The 27,600-nt window shown below is 43.6% G+C and overlaps 1 protein-coding gene and 1 long non-coding RNA gene across 7 annotated transcripts in view; one reads left to right on the top strand and one right to left on the bottom strand.

Moving 5' to 3' along the window:
• The window catches only part of SAMHD1 (SAM and HD domain containing deoxynucleoside triphosphate triphosphohydrolase 1), a 60,822-nt gene that overhangs the window by 5,702 nt on the left and 27,520 nt on the right, over positions 1-27,600 (bottom strand). The window contains exons 7-15 of one of the 5 annotated variants that reach the window (XR_013398669.1): positions 24,671-24,826; positions 21,915-22,015; positions 21,688-21,796; positions 17,042-17,133; positions 15,847-15,962; positions 10,361-10,500; positions 8,827-8,919; positions 2,702-2,834; positions 2,112-2,272 (exon numbers count right to left, since the gene is read on the bottom strand). Coding sequence is in view for 3 of the 5 variants with exons in the window: in NM_001271642.1 (NP_001258571.1) it covers positions 2,112-2,249; positions 2,730-2,834; positions 8,827-8,919; positions 10,361-10,500; positions 15,847-15,962; positions 17,042-17,133; positions 21,688-21,796; positions 21,915-22,015; positions 24,671-24,826 (1,050 nt within the window). In the remaining 2 variants the exon portion in view is untranslated. 5 annotated transcript variants of the gene reach the window in all.
• LOC144332111 (uncharacterized) lies at positions 17,321-24,457 on the top strand. Of its 2 annotated transcripts, none has more exons than XR_013399881.1 (5): positions 17,321-17,592; positions 18,109-18,403; positions 23,108-23,197; positions 23,373-23,573; positions 24,351-24,457. It is a non-coding gene; the product is annotated as an uncharacterized LOC144332111 (long non-coding RNA). The 2 variants fall into 2 exon arrangements; XR_013399882.1 differs by having other exon boundaries at positions 23,373-23,548; positions 24,325-24,456.

Here is a 27,600-nt window from a genome sequence, read left to right on the forward strand (position 1 = left end):
TTTTTGGAGTAAAATTAATAATTATTATTATCCCCAACTAGATTGTTATCCCCAACCTGAATGGGATCCATGGGTTATTAGGAACTCTCTATCTTACGTACTATTCCAGGTACCTAACAAGGGCATGGCAAAATACTCACTCAGTGAGTAAATGTACCAAATTTATAGTAGTTACCATGACACAGCCAAACTTTAATAGCCTCTCTTGACTCTCTGTTTCCAGCCTCTCCAAGTTCCAGTCTACCTGCAGCTAGAGTTCTCAGTGATTTAGTTTCAGTGATTTAATTTCACAGTACCTAGGAGAGACATACAGCTGACCCTCTGCATCCATGGGCAGATTCAACCAACTGTAGATAGAAAATGTGAGGGGGGGAGAAATGGATGCCTGTGTCTATACTAAGCATGTACAGAGTTTCTTCTTGTCATGATTCCCTAAACAATACAGTATTAACAACTATTTACATAGGATTTACATTGTAGTAGGTTTTATAAGTAATCTAGAGATATTTAAAGTATAAAAGAGGATATGCATAGGTCATATGCAATCACTACACCATTTTATATAAGGGACTTGAGCTTCCGTGGATTTTTCTATCTGTGGGGTCTGTGGGGGTCCTGGAGCCAGTTCCCCACAGATGCCAAGGGACAATTCTACTCTTATTCCCTCGGGTTTCACTCTAGTTGGAGCAGACACACATTCAGGCAGATCCTACAGAGCATGGCAACTCTTGAATGTGCTCGGTGATCCCCTCCCCACTGTATGGAGAAAAGAATCTCCCAGCCAATTATCCAAGGTTCTCCATAATCCAGTCCACTCTTCCCATTTAACCTCTCCACACTTAACAGTAAGAATTTTCTGGCTGGGCATGGCGGCTTCCACCTGTAATCCCAGCACTTTGGGGGGCCGAGGTGGGCGGATCACAAGGTCAGGAGATCGAGACCATCCTGGCTAACATAATGAAACCCTGTCTCTACTAAAATTCAAAAATTTAGCCAGGCATTGTGGCACGTGCCTACTTGGGAGGCTGAGGCAGGGGAATCGCTTGAACCCGGGAGGCAGAGGTTGCAGTAAGTGCAGTTGTCACTGCAGCCTGGGTGACAAAGCAAGACTCCATCCCAAAAAAATGAATGAATGAATGAATTAAAAAAAAATAATTTTCTACCCTGGACAGACAGGTCTCCTCATGGTCCCCTAAATACTCTCAGCTCATTCCAGCTTCATGCCTTTGTTTATGCTCCTCCCATTGCCAAATATACCCTTCATTCTCCCTGCTGCTCATCCAAAAAACCCTGCCTTCTAGATCTAGCAGATCCCGCCCCTTCACCAGGCTTCTCCCAGAGATCTCCCAACTCTCTGAATCCTCAGAGATCTTGCCTGGGTCATGCCGTGTGGCACTTGATAAAGCACCGACATCCTGAGCTATGCTTTCATGTCTCACCCTATACTTTGTTCCCTTTAGCACCTGACACACAGGGAGGTGTGAGGGAGAGTTCCAGACTAGGCAGTAAAGCGCTGTTTCCCTGCTTGCCAATTATATTCATTCATTCAGTCAATAAATGCCAACTGGCCACATTGTCTGCGCAGACACCTACTATGTGTAGGTCAGTAAGAGACAATTTTAACAACATTCTCTACAGGGTTGGCAACTGTGGCTTGGCTCCTCTTCCCTCTACTCTCATTCTTGATCATTTAAATAGTTAACTAATACACAGAAGTAACCAGGTTTAGAAACATGAAGTCTATTATCAATTGTATGTTAAACAAGTTAACTACTCAGCTTTGGTAACCTCTGAAAGATGGAGACACTGAACAACTTTCCAGGGCCACTGGTGAACAACATTAGAAAGCATTATTTACATGTTCACATTTTTATCTTTTATTATTAGGACAATAATGCTAAACAGTATCCATTCCCAGCTCCTGTAGGAAGAAATCACTGGCTGACACAGATTCAGACATTTTAAAAGGAAAGAAAGTGAAAGACCTTATTTTCAAAACCATAACCAAGTGACTACAACTTAAATGGGAACTTTTCAGCAGATAGAATTATTTTTGGTTTTTACTTAAAAATAAAAAATTGTGCAAAGTTTGTGAGTAACAGGCCACCTACCTGAGGCTTGGTGAAATTTCTGTCTGCGCACCACTGAACAAAATGTTGTTTTGCGGCATACAAACTCTTTCTGTCCATCTTCTTACAATATACTCGAATCAGCTGCTCTGCAAATTTCTCTGGCAGAAGTCGTGAAACCTTTTTAAAATGAAGACATTTCACTATCACCTTGAATTCACACATTGGAGATACTAGCTGGTCCCTAGGCTCCTAACTATTTCTTTTTTTTCGAGACAAGGTCTCCCTGTCATCCAGGCTGGAGTGCAGTGGCACAATCACAGCTCACCGAGGCCTTGACCTCCCAGGCTGAAGCAATCCTCCCACCTCAGCCTCCTAAGTAGCTGGAACTACAGGCATTAGCTACCATGCCTAAGTTTTTTATTTTTTATAGAGATGGGGTCTCGCTTTGTTGGCCAGGCTGATCTTAAGCTCTCAGTCTCAAGTGATCCTCCCGCTTCAGCCTCCCAAAGCACTGGGATTACAGGTATGAGCTACTGTGCCAGGCCCACTTTAATTGTAAAGATACGCCTTAAAACCTAATTTGCATATAAAATGCTAATTTACCATAAAGATTTGCTACATGCCATTACAGTATATTTGTTTTGCCTAAGTAGTTACCTGGTTTTTCGTAATCCTGATTGGTGTGTTGGGGTCAGTCTTACAATAGAAGCTAACATGATCAATTGGATTATTTTCTTGCATTCCATAATCCATGTTGATAACCTAAATAAAAGCAATACATAAGTAATCATATAGCAACCAGGAGAACTGAATTCAGGGCTGTAGGAGCATAACAAGAAATGGAACAGAGGCTGGGCATGGTGGCTCAGGCCTGTAATCCCAGCATTTTGGGAGGCCAAGGCAGGTAAATCATGAGGTCAGGAGTTCAAGACCAGCCTGGCCAACATACTGAAACCCCCGTCTCTACTAAAAATACAAAAATTAACTGGGCATGGTGGCATGCGCCTGTAACCCCAGTTACTCGGGAGACTGAGGCAGGAGAATTGCTTGAACCTGGGAGGTGGAGGTTGCAGTGAGCTGAGATCGCACCACTGCACTCCAGCCTGGCAACAGAGTGAGACTATGTCCCCCCACCCCCCCCCCCAAAAAAAAAGAAAAGAAAAAGAAATAGAACAGAGCCTTCTGGGGATTCGGAAGTAAGAATGTTGATAAGGTGACTCATGATGGAATAAAAATAACTGGTTCATGACCACTCTTAGGGATTTGGTATTGAAATCTGGGGAAGAATGGGAAATGTACTTGTGTGTTCAATCTAAGTATGGTGTAAACTCAATCCCTGCTATGTGACAGATACAGGTAGACACTAGAGGTACAACAAGGACACTTTAAAATAAAATCCCAGACCGAACGCAGTAGGTCACTTGAGACCAGGAGTTCGAGACTACCCTGGTCAACATGGTGAAACACTGTCTCTACCAAAAATACAAAACAAAACAAAACAAAACAAAATTAGCCAGATATGGTGTTATGTACCTGTGGTCCAAGCTACTTGGGAGGCTGAGGCACAAGAATTGCTTGAACCTGGCAGGCGGAGGTTACAGTGAGTTGAGATTGCGCCACTGCACTCCAGCCTAGGCAACAGAGCGAGATTCTGCCTCCAAAAATAAATCAGTAAAGAAAATTCTAGCCCCCACAAACCAGGCAGCCCTAGATTAAAGTTCAACAAATAATTATAAAAGTATGCAACCACAGTTGAAAAGCAAAGAGTGCTTTGAAATGTTCTAACAGGGTACCTGATGTAGCCTAGGGTGCCCGGACAATGACTGAAAACATTTTCCTGGGAAAGTGACTTTACTAAGTGAGCAAGAAACAAACAGGCTTAGGTGGGAAGAAAAAGAATTGCAGGCAGAAGAAAAAGAATTGCAGGCAGAAGAAACAGCTCAGAGGCAGAGAGTACTGAAACTATCTCCTGGATTTAGCAACTCTGAAGTCACTGGAGATCCTGGAGAGAGTATAGTGATGGCAACAGAGAAAAAGATTCCAGAGAAAATGAGAAACAGAAATGTAAGAGGCGTGATGGCTCATGCCTGTAATCCCAGCACTTTGGGAGGTCGACGCGAGCGGATCACAAGGTCAGGAGATCAAGACCAGCCTGGCCAATATCGTGAAACCCCATCTCAACTAAAAATACAAAAATTAGCTGGATGTGGTGGCAGGCACCTGTAGTCCTGGCTACTCAGGAGGCTGAGGCAGGAGAATTGCTTGAACCCAGGAGGTGGAGGTTGTAGTGAGCCAAGATCGGGCCACTGCACTCCAGCCTGGGCGACACAGTGAGACTCTGCCTCAAAAAAAAAAAAAAAAAAAAAAAGTAAGAGAAGGCAACTCTTAGAAGTTTGGCTGTTCAGAGGAGGCAAGACGTTAAAGAAAACAAAATTACAGCTAGATAGGAGGAGTAAGTTCTAGGGTTCTATAGTTCTGTAGGATGACTACGACTATAGTTAACAGTAATTTCCTTTGTTTTGACATAGAGCCTTGCTCTGTTGCTCTGACTGGACTGCAGTGGCACAATCTCGGCACACTGCAACCTCCGCCTCCTGGGTTCAAGTGATTCTCCTGCCTCAGCCTCCTAAGTAGCTGGGATTACAGGCATGCACCACCACACCCAGCTAAGTTTTGTATTTTTAGTAGAGATGGGGTTTCACCATGTTGACCAGGCTGGTCTCAAACTCCTGGCCTCAAGTGATTCACCCGCCTCGGCCTCCCAAAGTGCTGTGATTACAGGCATGAGCCACCATGGCCGGCCTAGTTAACAGTAATCTATTACACAGTTTTTTTGTTATCTTTGATATGGAGTCTCTCTGTTGCCAGGTTGGAATGCAGTGGCTCGATCTCGGCTCACTGCAACCTCCGCCTCCCAGGTTCAAGCAATTTTCCTGCCTCAGCCTCCCAAGTAGCTGGGACAACAGGCGCATGCCATCACACCTGGCTAATTTTTTTTATTTTATTTTAGTAGAGACAGGGTTCCACCATGTTGGCCAGGATGGTCTCGATCTCCTGACCTCGTGATCCACCTGCCTCGGCCTCCCAAAGTGCTGGGATTACAGGCATGAGCCACTGTGCCCGGCTTATTACATAGTTTTAAATAGCTTGAAGGAAAATATTAAATGTCCCCAACACAGAGAAATGATAAATGTTTTAGATGATGCATATGCTAACTGCCCTGATCTGATCATCAGACATTTATATACACTATGTACCCCATAAAAATGGGACAGTTATCATTTGTCAGTTTAAAAAATACATAAAATAAAAACATAAAGGAAAAAAAAGACAGCAAGAAAGAAGTACCTGGAGAGGAATTTGGTACCTTAGAAAGGTAAGGGAAGATGAGTCTGACCCTGAAAAAGAGGAGAGGGGTGAAGAGCAGTGTGGTGTTCATGATTTTCTTGAGACAGGCTCTTGGTATGTCGCCTAGGCTAGAGTGCAGTGGTGCGATATCAGCTCACTGCAACCTCCACCTCCTGGGCTCAAGCGATCTTCCCACCTTGGCCTCCTGAGTAGCTGGGACTATAGGCATGCACCACCACACCTGGATAATTTTTGTGTTTTTGGTACAGATGGGGTTTTGCTGCAGCAAGCCATGATCATGCCACTGCACTTCAGCCTGGGACACAGACAGAGACCCTGTCTCAAAATAAACAAAAGTTTAAACTAACATTGGTTGGGTGCAGTGGCTCATGCCTATAATCTCAGCACTTTAGGAGGCTAAGGCAGCAAGATTGCTTGAGGCCAGGAGTTTGAGACCAGCCTGGGCAACAGAGTGAGACCCTATCTATACAAAAAATTTAAAAATTAGCTGGGCATGGTGGCATGTATCTGTTGTCCTAGCTACTCAGGAGGCTGAGGTGGGAGGATCGCTCGAGCCCAGGAGTTTGAGGTTATAATGAGCTGTGACTACATCACTGCACTCCAGCCTGGGCAACAGAGCAAGACCCTGTCTCTAAAAAATAAACAAATAACACTAAATACAATAAAAAATGAAGTTATTCAGTTACAGCAACCACATTTCAGGTACTCAACACCCGCATGCAGCTAGTGGCTATGAAAAGGGACAGCACTGACCAAGAATATCTCTGTCACTGCAGAAAGTTCTATGGGACAACACTTCTCTAGAACACAAGTAGAATTACCCTAAGCCCTTGACAAGAACAAAGCTGTTTCCCCAGTATACAAATGGGAATACTGAATACAGTTGCAGATGGAGGCAGGCTTGTTTCTTTGGTGAGAAAGGTATAAGGAGTTGCTACCTAATGGCCTATAGTTTATCTTGGAAATAAGAGTCAAAGGTTGGGTTATTCATGAGGGTGAATATAGCTGGAGGTGGGAAGCATGGCTGGAGTTCTGAGAGGAGGGAGGACAGTTTGAAATGATGATGATTATTATTAGTAGTATTACTTTTTGAGATGGGGGTCTTGCTCTATTGCCCAGGCTGGAGTGCAGTGGCAGGATCTTGGCAGGATCACTGCAACCTCCGCCTCCCAGGTTCAAGTGATTCTCCTGCCTCAGCCTCCTTGAGTAGCTGAGATTATAGGCACCCACCACCATCCCTGGCTAATTTTTTTTTTTTTTTTTGAGACGGAGTCTTGCTGTGTCTCCCAGGCTGGAGTGCAGTGGCGTGATCTCAGCTCACTGCAAGCTCCGCCTCCCGGGTTCACGCCATTCTCCCGCCTCAGCCTCCCAAGTAGCTGGGACTACAGGCGCCCGCCACCACGCCCGGCTAGTTTTTTGTATTTTTAGTAGAGACGGGGTTTCACCATGTTAGCCAGGATAGTCTCGATCTCCTGACCTCGTGATCCACTCGCCTCGGCCTCCCAAAGTGCTGGGATTACAGGCTTGAGCCACCGCGCCCGGCCTTAATTTTTGTATTTTTAGTAGAGATGGGGTTTTGCCATGTTGGCCAGGCTGGTCTCGAACTCCTGACCTCAGGTGATCTGCCCGCCTCAGCCTCCCAAAGTGCTGGGATTGCAGGTGTGAGCCACCGTGCCTGGCCTGAAATGATTATTAGAGACTGGGAGAATCACACTAAGCCTGCCAGAAGGCCCAGCTTAGTTTCGTGACCGGGAATTTATAGATATGCCTGTACGGTGATGGTATCCAGGAGCATTTATGTGTCCAGGAATAGGTGTGGAGATGTTTAGATTTGATTCATCTAGGTTGTATGACCTTCTGCTAGGTAGATGCAAAGAAGGAAAAGAGAGTTGAGGGTAACTGCAGAAAAATGAGTGAATTACTGTATCACAATATCCAAGATACTTTTTTTTTTTTTTTTTTTTTTTTGAGATGGAGTCTCACTCTGTCGCCCAGGCTGGAGTGCAGTGGTGTGATCTCAGCTCACTGCAACCTCTGCCTCCTGGGTTCAAGCGATTCTCCTGCCTCAGCTTCTCAAGTAACTGGGATTACAGGCATGGGCCACCACGCCTGGCTAATTTTTTGTATTTTTAGTAGAGATGGGGTTTCGCCATGTTGGCCAGGCTGGTCTCGAACTCCTGACTTCAAGTGATTCACCCTCCTTGGCCTCCCAAGGTGCTGGGATTATAGGCGTGAGCCATTGCACCCGGCCTACATGTGGAGAGAAATGAAGATAGAAGGCCACTGACAAGCTCGAAGAAAGTGAGGACACAATAAACTGGAGGGCCCGATGAGCTACGAAAACGTGGATGAGGAGGAAAGGGGTTTGTGGACAGAGAAAATTATGTTTAAACTAGTGATTTTACAGGGAGGGCAGTTTTGAATGATGATAAGGTCCAGGGTGTAATCTGCTGAGACTATTGGCCTGAGGTGCAGTGCTGTCTAGCTCTGTCACCCAGGCTGGAGTGCAGTGGCGTGGTATCGGCTCACTGCAACCTCCGCCTCCCAGGTTCAAGTGATTCTCCTGCCTCAGCCTCCTGAGTAGCTGGGACTACAGACACATACCACCACACCCAGCTAATTTTTGTATTTTTAGTAGCAATGGGGGTTTCACCATGTTGGCCAGGATGGTCTCAATCTCCTGACTTTGTGATCAACCTGCCTCAGCTTCCCGAAGTGCTAGGATTACAGTCATGAGCCACTGTGCCCAGCTCTTTTTTTTTTTTCTTTTTCTTTTTCTTTTGGAGACAGAGTCTTACTCTGCTGCTCAGGCTGGAGTGCAGTGGCGTGATCTCGGCTTGCTGCAATCTCTGCCTCCCGGGTTCAAGCAATCCTCCTGCCTCAGCCTCCCGAGTAGCTGGGACAATAGGCGCGAGCCACCAAACCCGGCTAATTTTTTTGTATTTTCACTAGAAACGGGGTTTTGCCTTGTTGGCCAGGCTGGTTTCGAACTCCTGACTCAGGTGATCCACCCACCTTGGCCTCCCAAAGTGCTGGGATTATAGGCGTGAGCCACAGTGCCTGGCCCTACAACTTTTTCCTCTGTGTTTGTATGCAGGCAACAACAACAAAAAGTTAAAATGTGTTACTTGTGTAATTAAAAAATTTTAATATAGACAATGTAATCACATGACCACAATTATACTAAAAATAATGGCAAAATATCATAAATAAAATGTTTTTGTGGTTAATAATATTGGTTCTCTTTATAAGGGCACATATGACTTCCTTTTATCTTTCTGCATTTTTCTAAGTAATTATAATGAACACGTACTACTTTTATAATGGTGAGTGCTTTATCTTTAAAAAATTATTCACTCAGTTTATTACTGGACTAATTACTTACATCCACTATAAAATCTTCAGCCTCCAGTTTTACTTCCAGCAATTCTCTGGGTTTAGCAGCGGCAACCTCTTTTGGAAGAGATTCATAGTCCTCCTAGAAAACACAAGACTCCCCATGTTGGAATCCATTTTTCCTCATTAAGCCTTTATGCCACAAACAGGTTCTCTTTAAGAAAATGGCACCTAACTAAGAAAAATGATTAGAGATATCCTTAACAAATATAGCTCCTACCGGCCGGGCGCGGTGGCTCAAGCCTGTAATCCCAGCACTTTGGGAGGCCGAGACGGGCGGATCACGAGGTCAGGAGATCGAAACCATCCTGGCTAACACGGTGAAACCCCGTCTCTATTAAGAAATACAAAAAACTAGCCGGGCGAGGTGGCGGGCGCCTGTAGTCCCAGCTACTCGGGAGGCTGAGGCCGGAGAATGGCGTAAACCCGCGAGGCGGAGCTTGCAGTGAGCTGAGATCCGGCCACTGCACTCCAGCCTGGGTGACAGAGCGAGACTCCGTCTCAAAAAAAACAAAACAAAACAAACAAACAAACAAAAAAAAACAACAAATATAGCTCCTACCAATATCACCCGTTAAACAAATAGAGCAATTTTTATAAAAAATTGTAAAAAGTGGCCAGGCATAGTGGCTCACGCCTATAATCCAAGCACTTTGGGAGGCCGAGGTGGGCGGATCATGAGGTCAGGAGTTCAAGAGCAGCCTGACCAACATGGTGGAACCCCGTCTCTACTAAAAATACAAAAATTAGCTGGGCGTGGTGGCAGGTGCCTATAATCCCAGCTACTCGGGAGGCTGAGGCAGGAGAATTGCTTGAACCCAGGAGGTGGAGGGTACAGTGAGCTGAGATCACGCCACTGCACTCTAGCCTGGGTGACAAAGTGAGACTGTCAAAAAAAAAAAATTCACATTTTGAAAAAAAAAAAAAAGTGGCATTAACCTATTAGTACAACAAGAGGAAGTACAACCCAAGAAATTATTGAGGTAGGATGTGGTTATAAGTATGACTTGTGTTATAGCTTTCTGGCAAAGAGAAAACTCTTCAACAAGTAGGAGGTGAAAATAGATATTTGAGTTAAAGAAGACAGGTGTGTGCCATCTGGGAGACTGATATCCTGTGAAGGAACCAAGTCATTACAACAGGTCACCACAGCCTCAATGAAGCCCATGCAGGCACTTTCTTTGGAGGTCCCTTTCCCTTATATTCATTTTCCTATGCTTGAATCTAGCCAAAATTAGAGACCCACTCTCACTTCCTGGATGAGAGCAAAGATTTGGAGTTAAGTTAGACCTGGCTTTTGAATCCTGGCTAAATATGCTTTCATGAGCAAGTTATTTAATCTCAGTGAAGCCTCAGTTTCTCTATCTGTAAAACAGGCCTAAGACCCCTGCACTGCTGTAAAGATTAAATGAGAGTAAATGTAAAGCACTTAGTACAGAGTCATAGTATCATGATAGGTTAGTGGTTTCCTCTTGGAGGACAGAGGTAACCTTTCACTAATGGAAAGATGCCTGATAACTCACCTTTTTAATCTTTACTTGTTCCGTTGGCTGGGTCTCACCCACATACTTGAATAGATTACGGTATTCAATTTGTTTTAAAATCTCTCGTGCGTCTTTCAATTTGGGATCAGTAGAGTATAAAATCTCCAGAAAAATGTTATCTGCCAATTTGATGACATTTCAGTTACATTAAAATAAAAACACAGAGTTAAAGAATTACACAGTGCTATTCTACTGAAATGATCTTAACAGGCAGGTAAATTATTATTTTGGCAATATGAGAAAAATTTTTAAAATATTTAAGTGAAAAAACCTTTTAAAACTGTTCCAGTTGACCAGTCACAGTGGCTCATGCCTGCAATCCCAGCACTTTGAGAGGCCGAGGTAGGCGGATCACTTGAGGTCAGGAGTTCGAGACCAGCCTGTCCAACATGGTGAAACCCCGTCTCTACTAACAATACAAAAAAAATTAGCTGGGTGTGGTGGCGGGCACCTGTAATCCCAGCTACTCAGGAGGCTGAGGCAGGAGAATTGCTTGAGCCTGGTAAGTGGAGGTTGCAGTGAGCCAAGATTGCGCCATTGTACTCAAGCGTGGGCAACAAGAGTGAGACTCTGTCTCAAAAATAAAAGTTCCTGTCAATGACTTGGATTTAATTCCAGGTAATCCGGAGAGTGGGGAAGGATAGAGAGAAATAAGACTGCATTGGAGTTGATGACTGCTGAGCTGGGTGATGGGTACATAAAGGTGTATGGATTTATTGTTGACATGTTTTATTTTGTCTTTAAAAGAGAATGGTGGCTAGGCACTGTGGCTCACATCTGTGATCTCAGCAATTTGGGAGGCCAAGGCAGGTGGATCACCTGAGGTCAGGAGCTCGAGACCAGCCTGACCAACATGGCAAAACCCTGCCTCTACCAAAAATGCAAAAATTAGCTGGGCATGGCGGCGCATGCCTGTGGTCCCAACTACTCAGGAGGCAGAGGCAGGAGAATTGCTTGAACCCTGGGGGTGGAGGTTGCAGTGAGCCGAGATGGCACCACTGCACTCCCACCTGGGTGACAGAGTGACACTATCTCAAAAAAAAAAAAAAAAAAAAAAAAAAAGAGAACGGTCCTGAAATATTTACAAGCAAAATTATGTCTAGGATCTGCTTCAAAATAGTCCAGTGTTTGACATGAGTGGGTAGATGAGGAGATGAGGCAAAACTGCCATGTGTTGATAACTGTTGAAGCTAAGTGACAGGTACATGGCTTTGTAAATTTCTGTAATAATAAAACAGCGATTTTTTAAGTGTCCCATTTGATGATGAGAGTAGAAGAAATGTTTTTCCTTTCTTTCATTTTCTCCCAATTTTTATTTTGAAAAATTTCAAAATAAAATATCCTTCACTTAAATTCAACAATTGTTAATGTTTTTCTGCATGCACTTTCTCCATATATATATCCCTGTGCAATTTTTTTTTTTTTTTTTTTTTTTTGAGACAGAGTCTTGCTTTGTCACCTAGGCTGGCATGCAGTGGTGTGATCTTGGCTCACTGCAACCTCTGCCTCCCAGGTTCAAGTGATTCTCTTGCCCCAGCCTCCTGAGTAGCTGGGACTACAGGTGTGTGCCACCATGCCCAGCTAATTTCTGTATTTTCAGTAGAGATTGGGTTTTGCCACGTTGGTCATACTGGTCTCAAACTCCTGGCCTCAAGTGATCCACCCGCCTCAGCCTCCCAAAGTGCTGGGATTCCAGGTGTGAGCCACTTCACCTGACCTTTTTCTTTGTTTTTTTTCTTCTTTTTAAGGTCAGGTTCTGTGGCCTAGGCTGAAGTGCAGTGGTGTGATCATAGTTCACTGCAGCATCAAAGTCCTGTGCTCAAGGCATCCTCCTGCCTTAGCCCTTGAGTAGCTGGGACTACAGATGTGTACCACCATGCCTGGCTAGATTTTTTTTTTTTTTTTTGAGACAGGGTCTTGCTGTGTCATCAGGCTGGAGTGAAGTGGCATATGATTATGGCTCACTGCATTCTTGACCTCCTGGGCTCAGGCAATCCTCCTGCCTCAGCCTCCTGAGTAACTGGGACTACAGGCACATGCCACCATGCCCAGCTAAATCAAAAGCTAGTTTAAATGTAAACATAATTTGAAAAAATTAATCTTCCTGCCTCAGTCTCCTGAACAGCTGGGACTAAAGACACATGCCACTACACCTGGATAAAGATGATTTTTTTTTTTTTTGAGACAGAATCTCACCCTGTTGCCCAGGCTGGAGTGCAATGGTGCGATCTCGGCTCACTGCAACCTCCGCCCCCTGGGTTCAAATGATTCTCCTGTCTCAGCCTCCGGAGTAGCTGGGATTACAGGCACCAGGCTGGTCTCAAACTCCTGACCTCATATTCGCCCGCTTCGGCCTCCCAAAATGCCGGGATTACAGTCGTGAGCCACCGTGCCCGGCTGACTTTTTAAGATGTGGCATCACTTGCATTATTATGAATGAAAATTAAAAGTATCCTCAACTTGTTCAATTTTTTTTTCTTTTTACTTTTATGTTATTTAATTATTTATTTATTTCATGTTTGAGATGGAATCTCGCTCTGTCATCCAGGCTGGAATGCAGTGGTGCGACCCTGGCTTACTCCAACCTCTGCCTCCTGGGTTCAAGTGATTCTCGTGCCTCAGTCTCTGAGTAGCTGCGACTATAGGCACCCGCCACCACGCCAAGCTAATACTTTGTATTTTTAGTAGAGACAGGGTTTCACCATGTTGGAAAGGCTGGTCTTGAACTCCTGACCTCAAGTGATCCGCCTGCCTCAGCCTCCCAAAGTGTTGGGATTATAGGCATGAGTCACCCTGCCTAGCCTTACATATATATTTTTAAAGAACAATGTATATAGTTCTTGTAAGTTAATTTTTTATTTTTTTCTCTATTATTATTATTATTTGATACAGGGTCTTGCTCTGTTACCCAGGCTGGACTGCAGTGATGCAGTCTTGGCTCACTGCAACCCCCACCTCCTGGGTTCCAATGATTCTCCAACCTCAGCGTCCTGAGTAGCTGGGACTACAGGCATGTACCATCATGGCTAATTTTTAAATTTTTTATAGAAACAGGGTTTCAGCATGTTGCCCAGGCTGATCTCAAACTCCTGGGCTCAAGCGATCCATCTGCCTTGGTCTCCTAGAGTGCTGGGATTATAGGCATGAGCCACCTTGTCTGGCCTATTATGTATTTTTGATTGAATTTACTGAAAGGTAATGTGAAGTCTGTCAAGTTGAATAATAAAAATTTGGGCTTGTATTTTACGTGCCTTTTCCCCCCATTTCGTTTTTCTAGTAATTCATTTTTATCATACTTTACAGAAATAACAATCTGCATGGGGTTGGTAATTTAAAAAACTGGTTCTTCAAAGACAGTTTAGGTTTCATTTTGTCAGTGTGCAGCAAATAGAATCCAGCTGCCATAGAAGTAGCACTCTAGGCAGGAAGCTATGGTAGAGTGATTTGGCTGTGTCTTAGGTCACTTAGCTTCTGTTGTTTTTCTCCATTTTCAGAGCCTCCAACCTTTCCACGGATTCTGTAAGCTATGTGATTGCTTTCCAATTTTGTTTTTATTTTTTGTTTATTTATTTATTTATTTTTGAGACAGAGTCTTGCTCTGTTGCCCAGGCTGGAGTGCAGTGGTACGATCTCGGCTCACTACAACCTCTGCCTCCTGGGTTCAAGCGATTCTCCTGCCTCAGCCTCCTGAGTAGCTGAGATTACAGGTATGCGCCACCATGCCTGGCTAATCTTTGTATTTGTAGTAGAGACAGGGTTTTACAATTTTGGACAGGATGGTCTCGAACTCCTGACCTCAGGTAATCTGCCCTCCTTGGCCTCCCAAAGTGTTGGGATTACAGGCATGAGCCACCATGCCTGGCCCAATTTTATTTTTAGTCAAACAGTTTCATAATTTGTAACTAAGAACTCTGACTGGTGTATACTTTTCATTTTACTTCTTTTGCTTTATCTCAGTCAATACTTTCCCACATTAAAGAACTAGCTGTGGCTGGGTGCAGTGGCTCACACCTGTAATCCCACCACTTTGGGAGGCCGAGGCAGGTGGATCATCTGAGGTCAGGAGTTCCAGACCAGCCTGGCTGACATGGTGAAACCCCATCTCTACTAAACATACAAAAAAAAAATTAGCTGGGTGTGGTGTAATCCCAGCTACTCGGGAGGCTGAGGAAGGAGAATCGCTTGTACCCGGGAGGTGGAGGCTGCAGTGAGCCGACATCATGCCATTGCATTCCCGACTGGGCTACAAGAGCAAAACTCTGTCCCACACTAAAAAAAAAAAAAGAACCTTTCCACACTAAGCTGCAGATTTTGTTTTTGCAGAAGCGTGGATATGTTCCTGGCATCTTGTGTTTTTGTAATGAAAATAATGTTAAATGGTCAAGTCGGTTTTTTGGTGTTCAATAGTAGTCCAGGTATGAGTTAAACAATGACAAGTCTGGGCAACATAGTGGGACCCTGTCTCTACAAAAATTGAAAAAATTACCCAGGTGTGGTAGCACATGCCTATAGTCCCAGCTACTTGGCTGAGGCTGAGGCTGAGGCAAGAGGATCACTTGAGCCCGGGAGGTTGAGGCTGCAATAAGCTATGATGGCACCACTGCACTCCAGCCTGGATGACAGAATAAAATCCTGTCTCAAAAAAAAAAAAAAAAAAAAATTAAATTAAAAAGTTAAATAATGGGCCAGGCTTGGTGGCTCACACCTGTAATCCCAGCACTCTGAGAGATTGAGGCAGATGAATCACATGAGGTCACGAGTTCGAGACCAGCCTGGCCAATATGGTGAAACCCCGTCTCTACTGAAAATACAAAAATTAGCTGGGCATGGTGGGGCATGCCTGTAATCCCAGCTACCCAGGAAACTGAGGCAGAAGAATTGCTGAAACCCAAGAGGTGGAGGTTGCAGTGAGCCAAGATTGCACCAGTGCACTCCAGCCTAGGTGACAGAGCGAGACTCCATCTGCAGGAAAAAAAAAAAAAAAAAAAAAAAGTTAAATAATGTATATTGAGTACTTATGTGTCAAGTCTATACTAGGTGCTATGCCTCATTTAAACATCACAACAAAACTATATACTAGGTATCATTACCCTCATTTTACAGATGAAAGATTCAGATAGGTCAAATCCCTTTATCAAGGTCACTTTATCGGTACAAGACAGAAATAAAACTCAAATTCAAAAGGAGATAATTACTTGGGAAGCTAAAATCCTTCCACCGGCTGTGTACAGTGGGTCACACCTGTAATCCTGGCACTTTGGGAGGTCAAGGCAGGAAGATCGCTTGAGCCCAGGAGTTTGAGAGATGCCTGGGCAATATAGTGAGACCCTTTCTTTCTTTTTTTCCAATTAAATAGTTATTTTGAAAAATGAAAAATAAAAGAAAGAAAAATAACTCACTGGCAATTCAAGGACATCTTATAGTTTATCTGAGATGGACCATCTATGTTACCTGTTACTTCTTACCTGTCAGCTTAGTATAGGCTTCCATGTCATCAATTGCTGTAGAAATGCGATACTTTTTTCCTCCAGCACCTGTAATCTCTATATAGTCGTCTGCTTTGAGGAAAGCATCTGTAATCCTAAAAATCATTTTGCAAAAATTTATGCTTATGAGAAATTTTGAATATTTGCCTTATGTCTTACTTAAGGAAATCTTTCTACTTTAGGGAAATAAAATAACGAGGCACGATGTTCTAAAGACAACTGTGTCTCCACCATACCAAATTTGTGCTTGGTGACCTGTGAGCTACCGTGCTTACTGTGTTCCAGGCACTGTGGCAGGGCTTTACATTCACCATCTTATTTAATCTTCCCAACAATAAGGTAGGTGTATTCAGCCCTCATTTTATAGATGCAGAAATGAAGTAAATTTTGATTTAACCAAGTTAGGAAGAAACAGGGCCAGGCTTTGAACCTAGATCTCTCTGAATTACAAAACAACAACAACAACAACAAAAACTCTTACCAAAGTATTAACATACAAATAGGAGAATGTACTCCAAGTAATCTGCTCATGACAAAGGATAGGTAAAAATAGGAATGAAGCTAAACTTCCTCAACACAACTGTGAAAACGAACATGAAAGGTTAATTAATTTAAGGCTATTTTAGAGACATGGAAGAAGTAACTTGACTCACACCCAGTGTTTGATAACTCCTCATGGAATCTTTGAGTCACGGGGAGACCTGGCTGTACAGTTTTCTGCTATGGTTCTGACTGGGTTAGGAAGAGGTAAAATTGCTGTTGGTTTTACCACTTGGTACTAATTTTGATAAATATTTGACAGGATACAAATAGACATTAATCTTAATCCTTAAAGTTAATTTTTGTAATTAATCTCAGAATTCAAATATTCACGTCCTACCTCCCATTCTGCTGATGACTAATATCTGGTACGTAAGTGACTAGCTGTGCCGAGGTCCTGGGTGATCTCAGCACTGCCGCTTCACGTCTGGCCTAAGTCCCTTTATCCACTTCTCTCCTTTTCCTCCAACTAAATTAACTCTATGCTAGATTTTTTTCTTTAAGGAAACCACTTTAAATTTAATCACTTAATATTTACTTGAACTTATCTAGAAATGTCTAGTTGAGCCTAGTATGATACTCTAGCCAAGTATCAAGGAAAATTTTATAGGGAAATGACAATCAAGTTTCTTACATTGTATCAATAATGTTGCCAACTTTGTGTTGATAAGCTCTACGGTGTAAAGAGTTGCGAGTGTGGAACATGTCATACAGGTTTCCAACTTCCTGCAGGAAAACATGAAGTAAATATTAATAGGATCAGATTATGTTAGCCTTATTAGAGACAAGTATACAGGACAAGGAAAAGGGATTGTGGCAGACAAGAGGGCTTTGAACAAGGACTTCTTCATTAACACCTTTGACTCCACTACAAAATGAGGAGGCAGATTAGTAAAGCCATTTATTGGCTTGAAACTTTCATTCTTTTTTATTTTTATTTTTTATTTTTTTAAAGACAAAGTCTTGCTATGTTACTCAGGCTGGTCTTAAGTGATCTTCCCACCTCAACCTTGCTGGGATAACATGCATCAGCCACTGTGCCCAGCTAACTTTCATTCTTTGTTTTTTTGTTTTTTTTTTTTAGACGGAGTCTTGCTCTGTTGGCCAGGCTGTAGTACAAGTCTTTCATTGCAAGAACTTTCATTCTTTTTCTTTTCTTTTCTTTTCTTTTTTTTTTGAGATGGAGTCTCGCTCTGTCACCCAGGCTGGAGTGCAGTGGCTTGATCTCGGCTCACTGCAAACTCTGCTTCCTGGGTTCACGCCGTTCTCCCGCCTCAGCCTCCTGGGTAGCTGGGACTACAGGCACCTGCCACCACGCCCGGTTAATTTTTTTGTATGTTTTTTAGTAGAGACGAGGTTTCACTGTGTTAGCCAGGATGGTCTCGATCTCCTGACCTCGTGATCCACCCGTCTCGGCCTCCCAAAGTGCTGGGATTACAGGCTTGAGCCACCGCGCCCAGCCAGAACTTTCATTCTTAATAAACTAGGCCAGGCACGATGGCTCACACCTGTAACCCTAGCACTTTGGGAGGCCGAGGTGGGCAGATCACCTGAGGTCAGGAGTTCAAGATCAGCTTGGCCAACATGGTGAAACCCTGTCTCTACAAAAATACAAAAATTAGCCAGGCATGATGACAGGTGCCTGTAATCCCAGCTAATAGGGAGGCTGAGGTGGGAGAATCGCTTGAACCCAGGAGGCAGAGGTTGCAGTGAGCTGAGACCACGCCATTGTACTCCAGCCTGGGCCACAGAGCAAGACTCCATCTCAAAAAAAAATAAAACGTGGCTGGGCGCGGTGACTCACGCCTGTAATCCCAGCACTTTGGGAGGCTGAGGCAGGTGGATCCCAAGGTCAGGAGATTGAAACCATCCTGGCTTACACAGTGAAACCCCGCCTCTACTAAAAATACAAAAAAATTAGCTGGGCGTGGTGGCAGGCGCCTGTAGTCCCAGCTACTCAGGAGGCTGAGGCAGGAGAATGGCGTGAACCTGGGAGGCGGAGCTTGCAGTGAGCCGAGATCGAGCCACTGCACTCCAGCCTGGGTGACAGAGCGAGATTCTGTCTCAAAAAACAAAAAACAAAAAAAAACAAACCCCTAAAATCTACTACATGCTCAAACTCTGTGACAGGTTCTGTTTCAGGCATATATATATATATATATATATATATATATATATATATATATATTCAGGCATATATATATGCATATATATGTATATAAATATATATTTTAATCCTCCCAATAACTGTAGGAAATAGGTATCACTATTCTTATGTTCTTCATTCTTGACTTTTTCTCTTTTTTCTTTTTTTTAGACAGCCTCGCTCTGTCACCCAGGTTGGAATGCAATGGCACACAATCTTGGCTCACTGCAACCTCCACTTCCCAGGTGGAAGTGATTCTCGTACCTCAGCCTCCTGAGTAGCTGGGATTACAGGTGTATGCTACCACACCTGGCTAATTTTTGTATTTTCAGTAGAGACGGGGTTTCACCATGTTGGCCAGGCTGGTCTCAAACTTGTAAGCTTAAGCGATCTGCCCACCTCGGCCTCACGAAGTAGTGGGATTATGGGATTACAGGTATGAGTCACCACACCTAGCCGTACTTGACTTTCTATAGTATAGTACTATACTACTTTTTGATTACATGACTGCCATCTAACAGGGACCTAGTGATTTCACTTGTTTAACTACAGTTGACCTTTAACAACACATGTTTGAACTGTAAGAGTTCATTTATACAGATTTTCTTGCCCCGCTGCCACCCCTGAGACAGTAAGACCAACCCCTCCTCTTCCTGAGTCTATTTAATGTGAAGACGATGAGGATGAAGACCTTTATGATCATCCACTTCCACTTAATGAATAGTAAATATACTTTCTCTGCCTTATGTTTTTTTTTTGTTTTTTTTTTTTGAGAGGAGTCTTGCTCTGTCACACAGGCTGGAGTGCAGTGGCGCAATCTCGGCTCACCACAACCTCTGCCTCCCAGGTTCAAGTGATTTTTCTGCCTCAGCCTCCCAAGTAGCTGGGATTACAGGTGCTCACCACTGCACCCAGCTAACTTTTGTATTTTGAGTAGAGACAGGGTTTCACCATGTTGCTCAGGTTGGGCAGGCTGGTCTTGAACTCTTAATCTCAGGTGATTCACCCACCTTGGCCTCCTAAAGTGCTGGGATTACAGGCGTGAGCCACTGCGCCTGGCCTTGCCTTATGATTTTCTTAATAACATTTTCTTTTCTTTAGCTTACTTTATTGTAAGAATACAGTAGACGGGGCATGGTGGCTCCAACATGTAATACCAGCACTTTGGGAGGCTAAGGACGGCAAATTGCTTCAGGTCAGGAGTTCGAGACCAGTCTGGGGAACATAGCAAAACCCTCTCTCTACAAAAAAAAATAGAAAAATTAGCCCGGTATAGTGGCATGTGCCTGTGGTTGCAGCTACTTGGGAAGGTGAAGTGGGAGATTTGCTTGAGCTGGAAAGGTGGAGGTTGCCGTGATTGGAGATTGCACCACTATACTCCAATCTGGGTGACAGAGTAAGATCCTGTATCAAAATAATAATAATAATAATAATAATAATAATATAGTATATGATGCATGTAACATTCAAAATAGGCTGGGTACAGTGGCTCATACCTATAATCATAGCACTTTAGGAGGCTGAGGTGGGTGGGTTGCTTGATCCCAGGAGTTTGAGACCAGCCTGGGCAACACAGTGAAATCCCACCTCTATAAAATAAATTCCAAAATTAGCCAAGCATAGGCCTGTAGTCCCAGCTACTCAAGAGGCAGAGGAGGAAGGATCAGTTGAGCCCAGGAAGTCAAGGCTACGTGCACTATGATAGTGTCACTGTACTCCAGCCTGAGTGATAGAGCAAGACCCTGTCTGAAAACAAAACAAAAACCAAAAAAACATACAAAATATGTGTAACTGACCATTAAAGTTATCAATAAGGCTTCTGGTCAACAGGAGGCTATTAGTAGTTTAAGTTTTTGGGAAGTCAGAAGTTGTATGCAGGCCGCAGGCCAGGCACAGTGGCTCACACCTATAATCCCAGCACTTTGGGAGGCCAAAGTGGGTGGATCACTTGAGGTCAGGAGTTCGAGACCAGCCTGGCCAACACGGTGAAACCCTGTTGTCTAATAAAAAGACAAAAATTAGCTGGGCGTGGTGGCATGTACCTGTAAACCTAGCTAGTCATGAGGCTGAGGCAGAAGAATCACTTGAACCCAGGAGGCAGAGCTTGCAGTGAGCCAAGATCGTGCCACTGCACCCCAGCCTAGGCAACAGAAGGAGACTCTGACACCAAAAAAAAAAAGAAAAGTTATATATAGATTTTCAACTAGGAGAGGGGGTAGCACCCCTAAACACGATTTTGTTCAGGTGTTAACTGTATAAAATTTTTCAACACTAATATAGTGATTAAAAATGAGACTCTGGGCCGGGCACAGTGGCTCATGCCTATAATCACAGCACTTTGGGAGGCTGAGGCAGCCGGATCACGAGGTCAGGAGATCGAGATCATCCTGGCTAACATGGTGAAACCCCATCTCTACTAAAAATACAAAAAAAAAAACTAGCCGGGCGAGGTGGCGGGCGCCTGTAGTCCCAGCTACCAGGGAGGCTGAGGCAGGAGAATGGCGTGAACCCGGGAGGCGGAACTTGCAGTGAGCTGAGAAGGCGCCACTGCACTTTGGGTGGTGGAGTGAGACTCCATCTCAAAAAAAAAAAAAGAGAGAGACTCTGGAAACAAATTTTTTGGGTTGAGATTCCAACTCTACTACTTGTTAATTATATGCCTTCTCTGTGCCTTAATTTGCTCGCCTGTTGAATGGAATAATAGTATCTATCTCACAGGGTTATACGGAATAAGTTGATCCGTCCAAAGCACTTAAAATAATGCCTCATACAAGCCAGGCATGATAATGTGCACTCCCAGCTACTTGGGAGGCTGAGGAGGGAGGATCACTTGAGCTCAGGAGTTCAAGACTAGCCTGGGGAACACAGTGAGATCCTATTTCAAAAAAAATGCAACCAACCAAACAGAAAAACCCCAAAACCAGTGTCTGACTCAAAACTTAATAAATGTCCATTTTAATTTTATTATTATTTAATAATGCAGTAGGAGGGAAGAGACTAAAGATATTTACAAATCCTAGGAATTAAGTAAAGAGATTGTCGATTTACCAATTATTCCAAATTGTCAAATGGTTATTTCCAAATTTCAGACCAGGAACAACACTCTTCTTATTATCTCCTCTGGCAGAGCTTACCTTATCTCTAGCACAAATACGCAACTCATTGTCTACTTCACAGACACGGGCAAACTTAATGAAGCGCTTGTAATCAAAATTATTTTGGATTCCAAGATGATGGCAGTCCCTAGAAGGATTCCAAAGCAGAGATATGAAATTTTTCAACAAGGAAGCTGTACCTTAAATAGTAATACTAAATTTATATAAATATTTTAGCCAACTTTTCAGAAGTGTTCAGTGCATACCTGGCAAAATAATCCCATTTGTCCACATCAATGCCATTTCTTTTATTAGACACTATCTCATAAAGGAAGCTTTTCCTTTCAGGACGCCCTTTATATGGCCACTGGAAGGCAAGAAAACCCACTGGAAGTTTTAGGACAGGCACCAAATCTATTTATAATCAAAGCAAAGCAATTTTATTAATCTGTAAATTATAAACAGATACCTGACTGGGAATATAAGATAAACTAGAAGGTTCTATTCCTTCTTCCACTTCATTTCAAAACTAGTAGAAAGGGAAAAGAAATGCTAAGGTATATGATACCTTATTGATACCACATTTTCTTTTCTTGTGCCACTGAAAAGATCTTAACTGTATTACATTTCCCAAAACCAACAACAACTGTGTTTTCTTGGTTTATAAACCAAGTTTTTGAAAAATATAAAATCTAGGCCAGGCGCAGTGGCTCATGCCTGTAATCCCATCACTTTGGGAGGCCGAGGAGGGCAGATAACGAGGTCAGGAGTTCAAGACCAGCCTGGCCAAGATGGTGAAACCTCGTCTCTACTAAAAATACAAAAATTAGCCAGGCTAGGTAGCAAATGCCTGTAATCCCAGCTACTCGGGAGGCTGAGATAGGAGAATCACCTGAACTCAGGAGGTGGAAGTTGCAGTGAGCTGAGGTTACACTACTGCCCTCTAGCCTGGGTAACACAGCAAGACTCCGTCTCAAAAATAAAAAAATAAATAAATAATATAAAATCTAATAATAAACTAATGGTGCTTGAATTCATGCATTAAAATAGTACTATCTTTCAAAGTAGCTACACACCTAGTCTAAATAATATGCATTGTTGAATGTATTCTTTGAGCTCAATTGTTTTGGAAATAGGATATTTGCTACAAAACCCATCTCTTTATCTTATACTGTAAGTACACTTGTATATATTTGAGGAAACAACCCTAAAAGTCTCAGGGGGAAATTATTTTCCAACTTTATTTTTAATTTAAAAAATACAAAATATCAAAAAGGAAACAAAACAGATTTTCCATTGAACCAGTTCAACTTTTTTGTAGATCTTCATATATTTAAATATTTCAAATGTGATTTTTTTTTTTAATTTGGAGACAGGGTATAGCTCTGTTGCCCAGGCTGGAGTGCAGTTGCACAATCACAGATCACTGCAGGCTGCCTCAGCCTCCCAAGCATCTGAGACAACAGGCATGAGACAGGGTTTCAGTATGTTACCCAGGCTGATCTCAAACTCCAGGACTCAAGTGATCCTCTCATCATGGCCTCCCAAAGTGCTGGGATTACAGGCATGAGCCACTGAGCCTGGCCAAATATGTTCATTTTAATGGCTAGATGAAACATACACATTTACATTCCAAACAAAATTACTTTAGGCTTCTACATAAAATACTGCAGGCCAGGTATGGTGGCTCACGCCTGTAATCCCAGCACTTTGGGAGGCCAAAGTGGGAGAATCACTTGAGCCCAGGAATTCGAAACCAGCTTAGGCAACACAGTGAGACCACATCTCTAAAAAAAATTTTTTTAAATGAATAAAATACTGCATATATATTCACTAAAAAATAATTTATGGCCGGGCACAGTGGCTCACGCCTGTAATCCCAGCACTTTGGGAAGCCGAGGTGGGTGGATCACCTGAGGTCAGGAGTTTGAGACCAGCCTGGGCAACATGGTGAAACCTCATCTCTACTAAAAATCCAAAGATTAGCCAGGCGTGGTGGCACACACTTGTAATCCCAGCTACATGGGAGGCTGAGGCAGGAGAATTGCTTGGGCCTGGGAGATGGAGGTTGCACTGAACTGAGATCGTGCCACTGCACTCCAGCCTCGCCGACAGAGTAAGACTCTGTCTAAAAAAAAAGAAAGAAAGAGGCCGGGCGCGGTGGCTCAAGCCTGTAATCCCAGCACTTTGGAAGGCCGAGACGGGCGAATCACTAGGTCAGGAGATCGAGACCATCCTGGCTAACACGGTGAAACCCTGTCTCTACTAAAAAATACAAAAAAATAGCCGGGCGAGGTGGCGGGTGCCTGTAGTCCCAGCTACTCGGGAGGCTGAGGCAGGAGAATGGCGTAAACCTGGGAGGCGGAGCTTGCAGTGAGCTGAGATCCGGCCACTGCACTCCAGCCTGGGCGACAGAGCCAGACTCTGTCTCAAAAAAAAAAAAAAAAAAGAAAGAAAGAAAGAAAGAAAGAAAGAAAAGAAAAGAATTTATGCCAAGCACAGTGGCTCACACCTGTAATCCCAGCACTTTCAGAGGCAGAGCTGGGCAGATCACTTGAGCTCAGGATTTCAAGACTAGCCTGGGCAATGTGACAAAACCCTATCTCTACAAAAAATACAAAAATTAACTGGGCATGGTAGTGCACATTTGTGGTCCCAGCTACTCAGGAGGCTGAGGTGGGAGGATCGCTTGAGCCTGGGAGGTGGAAGTTGCAGTGAGCTGAGATTGCACCACTGCACTCCAGTCTGTGTGACAGAGTAAGACCCTGTCTCAAAAAAAAAAAAAAAAAAAAAAAAAAAAGAATTTCTGTATATATAGTTTTGGGAAGTAAGTTCTAAATAATTCAGTTGAGAGGTAGAAAAAAATATAAGCCTTTTATTTTTTGCATTAAACAGTAGAAACATAGAACTCATATTTTACCATTTAGCCTCTAAAATAGCCAAATGTATAACTCAGAAGGGATCATGAAAAGGCTAGATGAAAAGCACCAGTCAGTTAAAATTAAGTTGTACATAAACTTACCAAAACACCTTTGACAGGTGATTCAAGTGGTCCTACAATTTGTTCCTTGATAAAGCAAATATCTTCTTCAGGGATGAGACCATAGTGTTCCATGACAGGCTTGATTCCATTAGAATTAATAAGGTGCTCAAACATCATAACTGAGCCTTGTTCATGCTAGGAAAAGTAAGCACAATATGATGTGTTAAAGATTCTAGCCCACTGGAAGTCCTGATTAACAAAATTATCCTCAATTCCAAGTAATTCTGAGATAAGGGTCTATTGCATATTAATTCTCTAGTTTCTAACCACAATCTTAGGAACATTTTTAAAAACCTGTCAGATTTTTCATGATTTTACTAGTCTACAAAACTTTTACAAAACTTATTTCATAAACATATTTAATGCATTTTATGATATAATCACTTACAGTACCTAAGTGAATATTACAAGATCATGTAGATAGAATTACATTTAATAAATATCATCATAAAATTGAATTTTATTTTTTCATCAGCCTTTGAAAATGTGCAGTTATAAGCTCTGTTAGGCACTACCATCTAGTGGTGAAAAGGGGTAACTGCAAACTTGCCAGTAAAAGCTCTCCCTTGAAATCTCAAATTGGCCTGTTTGCTCATCTCTGCTCACTGATTCACAATCAATGTAATGGATCAAATGAACTCCTGAAGACATCTGCCCTTTCCTAGGTCCTACCATAAACTAACTCAAGATGAAAAACAAAACCTGAATTGTCCTGTAACTTTTTTTTTTTAAAGAGACAGGGGGCCGGGCGCGGTGGCTCAAGCCTGTAATCCCAGCACTTTGGGAGGCCGAGACGGGCGGATCACGAGGTCAGGAGATCGAGACCATCCTGGCTAACACGGTGAAACCCCGTCTTTACTAAAAAATACAAAAAACTAGCCGGGCGAGGTGGCGGGCGCCTGTAGTCCCAGCTACTCGGGAGGCTGAGGCAAGAGAATGGCGTAAACCCGGGAGGCAGAGCTTGCAGTGAGCCGAGATCCGGCCACTGCACTCCAGCCTGGGCGACAGAGCGAGACTCCGTCTCAAAAAATAAATAAATAAATAAATAAATAAATAAATAAATAAATAAATAAATATAAAAATAAAGAGACAGGGAATCGCTCTGTTGCCCTGGCTAGAGTCCAGTGGTATGATCATGGGGGTCACTGTAGCCTTGAACTCCTGGGCTCAAGTGATCCTCCCGTTTCAGCCTCCTGAGTAGGTGAAACCACAGGTGTGCACCACCCTACCCAGCTAATTTTTAAATTTTTTTGTAGAGGCAGGGTCTTGATTTGTTGACCAGGTTGGTCTTGAACTCCTAGGCCCAAGTAATCCTCCTGTCTCAGCCTCCCAAAGTGGTGGGATTACAAGCACCTTGCCTTGTAACTATTCTTCCCCCCTGCCCAGAAACAATTCTTGCTCCAGAAATTATTCTTTTTTTTTTTTTGAGATGGAGTCTCACTCTGTCACCCAGGCTGGAGTGCAGTGCCGCCATCTTGGCTCACTGCAAGCTCCACCTCCCAGGTTCACGCCATTGTCCTGCCTCAGCCTCCTGAGTAGCTGGGACTACAGGCACGTGCCACCACGCCCGGATAATTTTTTTGTATTTTTAGTAGAGACAGGGTTTCACCATGTTAGCCAGTATGGCCTTGATCTCCTGACTTCGTGATCCGCCCGCCTCGGCCCCCCAAAGTGCTGGGATTACAGACGTGAGCCACCGTGCCCAGCTGCAACTATTCTTAAAAACAGAATCAGGGCTGGATGCTGTGGCTCACACCTGTAATCCCAGCATTTTGGGAGGCTGAGGTGGGCGGATCACTTGAGGTCAGGAGTCCAAGTTTGGCCAACATGGCAAAACCCTGTGTCTACTAAAAAATACAAAATTAGCCAGGCATGTAGTGCGCACCTATAATCCCAGCTACTTGGGGGACTGAGGCAGATGAATCACTTGAACCCCGAGGGTGGAGGTTGCAGCGAGCCGATATCGCCCTGCACTCCAGCCTGGGTGGGCGACACAGTGAGACTCTGTCTCAAAAACAAACAACAACAACAACAAAAACCCCACAAAAACAGAATCAGGCTGGGTGCAGTGGCTCACATTTATAATCCCAGCATTTTTTTGAGAGGCAAAGGTGGGAGGATTGCTTGAGCCCAGGAGGTCGAGACCAGCCTGGGCAACAAAGCAAGACCCTGTTTCTACAAAAAGATAAAAAAATTGGCTGGGTATAGTGGCATGCACCTGTGGTCCCAGCTACTTGGGAGACTAATGCGGGAGGATTGCTTGAGCCCAGGTGGTTGAGGCTGCAGTTAGCTGTGTTCATGCCTGCACTCCAACCTAGGCAACAGAGAAAGACCTTGTCTCCAAAAAACAACAACAACAAACAAATTGGCCGGGAGCAGTAGCTCACGCATGTAATCCCAGCACTTTGGGAGGCAGAGGTGGGCGGATCACGAGGTCAGGAGATCGAGATCATCCTGCCCAACATGGTGACACCCTATCTCTACTAAAAATACAAAAATTAGCTGGGCGTGGTGGCACGCGCCTATAGTCCCAGCTACTCAGGAGGCTGAGGCAGGAGAAATGCTTGAACCCGGGAGGTGGAGGTTATGGTGAGCTGAGATTGTGCCACTGCACTACAGGCTGGGCGACAGAGCGAGACTCTGTCTCAAAAAAGCAAAACAAAGCAAAACAAAATAAAGACCAAATTGAATCAAGATATATGTAATTACAAAGAGGAAAAATAGTAACTTTATAGTGGAGAAATTTGACAGACAATGCCTTAATCAAGTAATCAGAATTAATATCACTGGTATTGGCTCAACTAGGTTTTATGTGCCTCCTGAGATACACTATCAAGGATGTATCACCTTTTTTTTGGAGACAGAGTCTAGCTCTGTCGCCCAGGCTGGAGTGCAGTGGCGTGATCTCA

Source organism: Macaca mulatta, chromosome 10 (genome assembly GCF_049350105.2).
Source record: "Macaca mulatta isolate MMU2019108-1 chromosome 10, T2T-MMU8v2.0, whole genome shotgun sequence".
Lineage (NCBI taxonomy): Eukaryota > Metazoa > Chordata > Mammalia > Primates > Cercopithecidae > Macaca > Macaca mulatta.